This window comes from Silurus aristotelis (assembly GCF_946808225.1).
Source record: "Silurus aristotelis genome assembly, chromosome: 28".
NCBI lineage: Eukaryota > Metazoa > Chordata > Actinopteri > Siluriformes > Siluridae > Silurus > Silurus aristotelis.
In genome coordinates, this window is record NC_139601.1 from 13,787,918 (window position 1) to 13,795,101 (window position 7,184).

Genomic DNA, 7,184 nt, shown 5'->3' on the forward strand with positions numbered 1-7,184 from the left:
AACTCTTTAATATGTGTGAGACAAACATTTCTTATTATTACTGGACTTTGGTGGCAGAACACAGCTCATGATCTTCTACGTCTGTAATTCAACACCATTCTAAATATAGAGTGATGGCAATTAACGCCTCTATGATGAACAATCGAATGTACAGTAACACTAACAGCTGGCTTTATAACTGACACTAGTGTTGCTTTATTTCTGACATATCCCACATTTCTGAGATTTAAAGCAATATTATAGCAATAAACCTACAGACTACAAAGTTACAAGAAAATATATCTGATGCCTGTAAAATGAGTAAACTGAAAACATTACATTGTACGTCACCAAATGTTTCAGTTCTATATTTAGTAAAAGCTGCTAATTAATGTGTGGCATCTGCTAGACTACTTGCTTTATCACAAAATTCAGTAAATCTTATCATAATTACAAACTGCAATTGTTTGGGGTGAAAAAAATGTAAACATGCATTAATAATGTAGCTTTAAAAATTAAATTAGGCATGTGACAATGGTATGTGCAACAGTTTGTGGACACCTTATCATCACAAACAGATTGTAGCTTGCTCGAACAAAATCACAGGAATTAATATGGTGCTGGTCTCCTTGTTTTCTACTATTTCAGACTCCAAGTAATTCCACTAGATTCTGAAGCATGGTGACAGAAATTTGCCCATTCAGCAGCAAGAGATGCAAGTGACCTCAGGCACTGATGTTGGATAAAAAAAACCTGGCATGCACTTGGTGTTCCATTTGTTTCCAAAGGTGTTCAGTACTGTTAAGTTCAGGGCTCTGTGCAGGTCATAGGAGACTGGAAAACATGGAGTACAGGGACACTACCCTGCTGGAACACTTTTGGGTCCCCAACAAATTGGGGAAGATCCACATGTGTGTGAGATGTGTCCACATGTGTCCAAATAATTCTATTCACCAACAAAAAAATGATGCATGTGTTATAACAATATGATTCTGATTGTGTGGTACCCCTGATATAGAATAAGCATTTACGTAGTATAATATCCTGTAATGCAATTTTTGCAATGTAATTTTGCAACAAAAATAAATGATACAAATGTAAATATTAGAATTGTACTGTATATCTAATGTCTTATAAACAAAATATAGAACAAGGCACACATTTAAATACATGTTTAAAAATAGTATTACAAATATTAGTATTCTGAACGAATATAAATTGTCTGGAAAAGATCCTACAACTGTGTGGCTAATTGTGTGAAGCAATTATAATCAGAATAAAGAATATGCTCCAACCTAACTCTAATCTCAGCCTTATTGACAAAACTAAGTAAAAAATTAATAAAAATACTATCTTAATCCCTTTTTCATAACAGTGCAGTGTGGATGAATAAGAATTTCTGCTTTGTGTGGGTGAGATACTTCTGTGTGATGGATTAATGCTACATCCTCATCAAACTCAATACATATAGAGCCAGGAGGGCAAAAGGATTTTTTTCCTATATGCATAATTGTATATTTTCCATGGTAAGGCTAACATTTACATATATTACTTTACAGTGTTTGTGCTCTCAATAGAAAGTTCTATTCAGAAATCAAAAAAAAAAAAAAAAAAAGAAAAAAAAAAAGACTATTTTTAACATGTCCCTTTAAGAGAACCAATTCCAACATTTCTGTTCATAAACATTTGTCTAGTTAATACTTTGAAATGTCTTGTAAATATTATCGGAAATTTATGTCAACGTTAAAACAAGTATAATTTGGACATAAATATATGCAGTTATCGAATATATTTCTACAAAATCCTTAATAGATATACAGTATGTAGCAACTTTTAATAGAGTTTCTTATTCAGAACAAGTTCTAGGTAGAACCCCTTGTAGTCACTCTCCAAAGAAAGATTCAGAAACCATATATTCTATGACTTTAGATTCCATTATTGAGAAAATGTATCATGTATTTTTTTGAAACACAAATGCTTTGCTCTAAACTATTTAAAGTTACAAAATGACAGACATTTCTCATCTACATCCTTCTGTTGTAATATAATATTCACATTAAAGCTTGATATTGAGCAGTTATGACAACACTGTAGCTCTGTTTGTTAGAAGTGCAAAAAAACAACAACTGTCAAACATTTGGCTTTCTGCTGTATAGTGTTGTGCTGCGTTGGACATGAATTAACCAGCTGAGAGAGAATCGCTTTAAGGAAGAAGCTGCCATGCTTAATAACACCACTGTGAAAATAAGGAGAGCTGAAGTGTTCACCAGCTTGTGTCCTCTGAGTTATCTCAATGCCACTTCTGAAAACTCTGCATTCAACTAAAACTTAAATTACAAACAGAAACTCACTTCATTTGAATTTACAACATGTGTCTTTCATGATGTGAATACTTAGAAAATGCTAATTTGTTCTGAGTCTCAAATTAATGTCATCTCCATCCTTATATTACAATAAAATTTTTACTCTAAAAAAAAAATTTAGTTACACTTCTCAAAAGGCCCAACTGCAAATTCTCTCATGCTTTATCTCAATAATAGCACAAACAGATTTTGTGAATGTGAAAACTTAATTTTTAAAAAATAAAGAAACATGATTGTTTTGTAGGATATCTCTTGTTACATTCATATAAACTGTAATACGTTTGTAGATGTAACAAAAGAACAGAACTGCCACATTATAACATTAACTAGGGCTTGGCAATATGGCAATATAATATCAAAATTGTGATAAATTACATCTGTATTTTTTTTTTAGATAAATTATAAACTTATTTTAAGCTAACTAGAATATTTTTTGTATTGAACAACAAATTGTTTAAACGTTACAATTATTAAAAGGTTTTTCTCTCCTGTCTCATATACAGTATATATGATTAAATCATATATTTATATATACGTATCATGTCCAGTTTTTCAGCACTAATAAACAAATATATGGTTCTTATTATGTAAGATTTTTATGTATTGTTATAAAATGTTCTCATATCTCACTTTTTATTTATAAAAATATACATTTCTTGAACATTTTCCATTAATTAGCCCATTACCCTGTATAGAAACAGAACTGTATGCAGCTGGAGTCTTGATGAAATACCATAAAACAACAGAAATTACTAAACCAATTCCATATTTGTATATTTCCATTCGCTCTATTTTTTTTTTATGTTTACTGAAAGTTTGAAGTTTGAACTAATCTTAAATTAAACTCTTCAACTCAGAGAAACGTACGGTACCTTGTTCAAGATAGGGAGGGAAACTGCTAGTTTTCAGATATCATCTGGCAACCTTCAATTCTACAACTCCCATTATACAGAGGCTGCACAGATAACCACACACACACACACACACACACGCACACACGCACACGCACACGCACACAGTCCAATGTATTGCTTTCTCCTTCTAAACTGGATTTCAGTGTGATGACTGCAATTCACTGGAAAATTGCAAGTGAGACAATAGACAAAATCGATGAAAAAAATATGTTTAAAAGCTATTGTATCTGTACTTTCAGTGTCCCCATGAGACTTTCTGTAACTTCTTACAGGAACTTTTTTCAAGTGTTCAAAAGAATAATTTGTAAATATTTTGCCTTGCATAACTGGTCTCTTATTTGGTGTCTTAACATCTACCCAGGCTTACAACAAACAAGTGCCGAAGGCTTGTTGACCATCTCTACCACTACATTGCAGTTTTTTCTCATGGTATTTAAACAGCTTTGAAAGTATTTACACAAATGTACACAGACCAGGCATAACATTATGACCACCTGCCTAATTTTGACTGGTCTGTGGCTACACAGCCACATATGCAACACACTGTGATGCACTGTGTAGTATGACACCTTTCTATCAGGATCAGTATTAAGTTAAAAGCTAGTTGAGATACAGTAGCTTGTCTGTTGGCTCAGACAACAAGAGTTGCAGTTTTGGAGATGCTTTGACCCAGTCATCTAGCCAACACAATTTAGCCCTTGTTATTTCTTTATTTTAAATTTTTAGTGCTTCTAACACATCAACTTTGAGGACAAAATGTTCACTTTTTGCTTAATATATCCCACCCACTAACAAGTGCCATGATGAAGAGATAATCAGTGTTATTCATGTCACCTGTCGTAATGTTATTGGCTGATCGCTCTATGCCCAAGGCAAAACTTTCTCTCTTACTAGTGTCTCCAGACAAGTTACACTCTATGTCTGTTCCTGCTAAACTAAAAAGGCTGTAACTGGTCACTTCTGGTAGTTTTGCTAGTGTCCAAGGATACAGCATCTGAGGGTGTTCAGATAGACAACTCCAGTCTTAGTGGAACACGTCTGATCTAAATTGCCAGTCAACTTATCAGCAGGACAGTACAGATAAAAATGATTATTTTGCTAATCTCAATCACATTTCAGATTTTTTGGATGGATTAGGTTTAAATTGTAATGATCTTAGATTAGGTTCTTACATTGTCATGGATTCCCTCAAGTTTGTTGTTACCTCCCAGAAACATACAGGTAGGATAACTCCATAAAAAAGTGTAGTGTGGTGTGGTGTGGTGAGGTGTGGGTGGGTGGGTAGGTAGGTAGGTAGATAGGTAGATAGCTTTGTCATTGCATAAAACAGGTGCACAGGAGGATAATCTAGGGTATGCTGTGAATTTACAATGATATACAATTATAATTGAAAATATACAGATTGTACAGGTTGAAGCTAAACTGCAAAATAATAACAAAGTAAAATCAGTAAAGAATTAATGAGCCATCAGTTTCCTAGAGGTGTAGTGTACAGTTCAGTAGGGTAATGGTTGTGTGTGTGTGTGTGTGTGTGTGTGTGTGTGTGTGTGTAGGGGGGGAGGGGGGGGGGAGCTCACCCTTATCCTGTTAGTTCAGATCAATAAAGACATAATTTGCCAAGGTTGGAGTAGAAGCATTCAAGTGTCCTTCAAAGAGCCTTGGCATCAACCCTACTGAGCACCGTTGGGATAAACTTGAATACTGACTGTAACCAGAGGTTTCCAAAAAGAGTGGAGCTTATTATAACAAAGGAAGGACCAAATATGGAACTGGATGTTCAACAAGCATGCGTTTGATTGGTTAAGTGTCTATAAACCATATGTATGTTATATGTACATTTGGCCATCAAATTAAGCATACTATATTAAGGTACTACTTGGGTCTTACAGGATTTTTTAAGAACTGATTTATTTTCCTGAAGTGTTTAACTAAGGTCTGTCAGACAGACCAGTGATGTGGATCAGATGTGTTTGATGGAGGTTGAACTTGGGTTACCCTGGGACACCCAACGTGAACCTTAGCACGTGGAATGGTTCACACCTTACGAAGAATCAGCGTTCAGAAATAAGCACGAGGCTCGAGGTTTTGTTTGCAAAAGACACCGGAGGGGGGGAAGCACTGTTACGCACGAGCGCAAAATCCACCGACACGCGCGATTTCCGCATCGCCAAGCCCGTGCACGCGACGCTGCCGCCGCAGATCCCCGCGTCTTACCTTCGTCGTGCGTTTTCTGCAAGCAAAAAGTCAGATTCCTCCTCCAGCTCGGCATGACCGGCGTGGTTACACGAAGAACGAAGGACCGAGGGGGGCGATAAATGTCGACAGTCTGGTGAAAAAGTACAATCGCGAACGGAAAGCGGGAGAGGATCCGCGCGCGCTCAACACTCAGTACTCAGCAGCACGCCGGGGGTGACTCACCCGGTCTAGTGTCACCGCGCGCGCGCCGCAAAAAAAAAGTGTAAACCTCCTGTGCGCCCCGCACCGCGCTGGATGTGGAGCTCAAATGCATTCCCTCTTTGATATACAATGCACTACAAAGGGGCAGAAAAAGCAATTAACTTTTGGTGCACTTCGTAAGGAGGAGGGAGCCATTTGGGATGCATCCTATTATGCGTGGCTCTTTTTGATGCAATAAGTCGTTTCCTCTGATTTGCCACTGCAACGTGTCACTATTTCTTATTAGGCAGTGCTGTGGTACACGAGTCGCTATTTATGTGACATGGATGTTAGGGTGTCATGCCATTAAGCTTCGGGATAATTGGCACATTTTTGATAATTGGGAGTCATATAACGCATGCAATTTTTAATATATAAAAAAACCCATTATATATTCACATTTCAAAGTTATGAAAAAAAACCTGCTCTCGAATTTATTGCCACCTCTTAATTGAATATTTTGTCAACTTTTGCCGGTGTAACAAAATATGTATTTTGTTAAATGCTGTGAGCTAAATGTATTCACATACTTGGATTTCAGTATACAATCAACTTTTCCAACGTCAGAAGAGCATCAGTGACCAATTACCAGACATAACAGAGGTTTTCTTTTCTCCAGGCATGCTTATAATATGCTTTGTCATATAAACACTATATTTAGTGGCCATAAGAATTTCTTGCAAAATGTTAAAAATCACCAGGTTAACGTTTTGAACTAAGTTGTTGATATAAACAATTGAAAAATAACTTCATTGGTTGATATCTGATAGCTCTGAAATAACCTGCAGATGATTAACCTTTTAAAGACCAGGTTTTTGCCAGAGCTAGAAGTACTGGATGTACTAGAAATGCAGTGTTATTCAAACATATCTTAACCTAGATACTAGCTAGCTAGTTGGCCACAAAACAACAAAAAACTATTTCAAATAAATAAATAAAAAACCACTGAAAAACAAAAGAAAAAAAAAGAGAAATTAATAACCATTAATCTTCTAACTATACTTTTGTCCTGGTTCTGTTGCTTTTTGTGTGTGAGATTAATATTTTGATATTTGGACTTTAGTTATTACTTGAACATCACAAAGACCCCCTGGTGCATAAACCTGTTTGTCAATTAATAGTAAATCATACACTATGCTTATCTTTTTACAAAAAGAAATGGCTCCTTGGTGATCTGGGCTTCCAATCTTAAGTCTAGTTCTTAAATTCAAACTCTGCATTTCATATTGTCCAACATAGCTAATAGGGTTGTGCGAGTTTATTTTGAAGGATAACACCAACCTTTTAAACTTTTTAATATTATGAAATTCAAAAACTATGGAACTGTATTTGCTAAATCTGTGTAATTTCTTGTTCAAGGCTTGATGGGAAACTCTGCTGCTGTGGATAATCACAAAAAATAGCCTAAAGGCTTGAACTTTGCAGAGACTCAATCTCACCTGGATATACTCTGGATTTCTCGAGTATTTTCTTGTACTTATCATAAATCTTA

General features: G+C 35.6%; 1 protein-coding gene and 1 long non-coding RNA gene across 4 annotated transcripts in view; both read right to left on the minus strand.

The window, feature by feature from the left end:
* Positions 1-6,163, minus strand: part of grip2b (glutamate receptor interacting protein 2b) — a 189,593-nt gene extending 183,430 nt beyond the window's left edge. The window contains exon 1 of one of the 3 annotated variants that reach the window (XM_083534404.1): positions 5,471-6,163. In XM_083534404.1, the coding sequence (XP_083390530.1) occupies positions 5,471-5,525 (55 nt within the window). In that variant the 5' untranslated portion in view covers positions 5,526-6,163. The remainder of the gene's footprint in view (positions 1-5,470) is intronic. The other 2 variants (XM_083534409.1, XM_083534411.1) reach the window with 2 other exon arrangements.
* Positions 1-7,184, minus strand: part of LOC310722228 — a 439,622-nt gene that overhangs the window by 211,985 nt on the left and 220,453 nt on the right. The gene's annotated exons all lie outside the window — the stretch shown is intronic.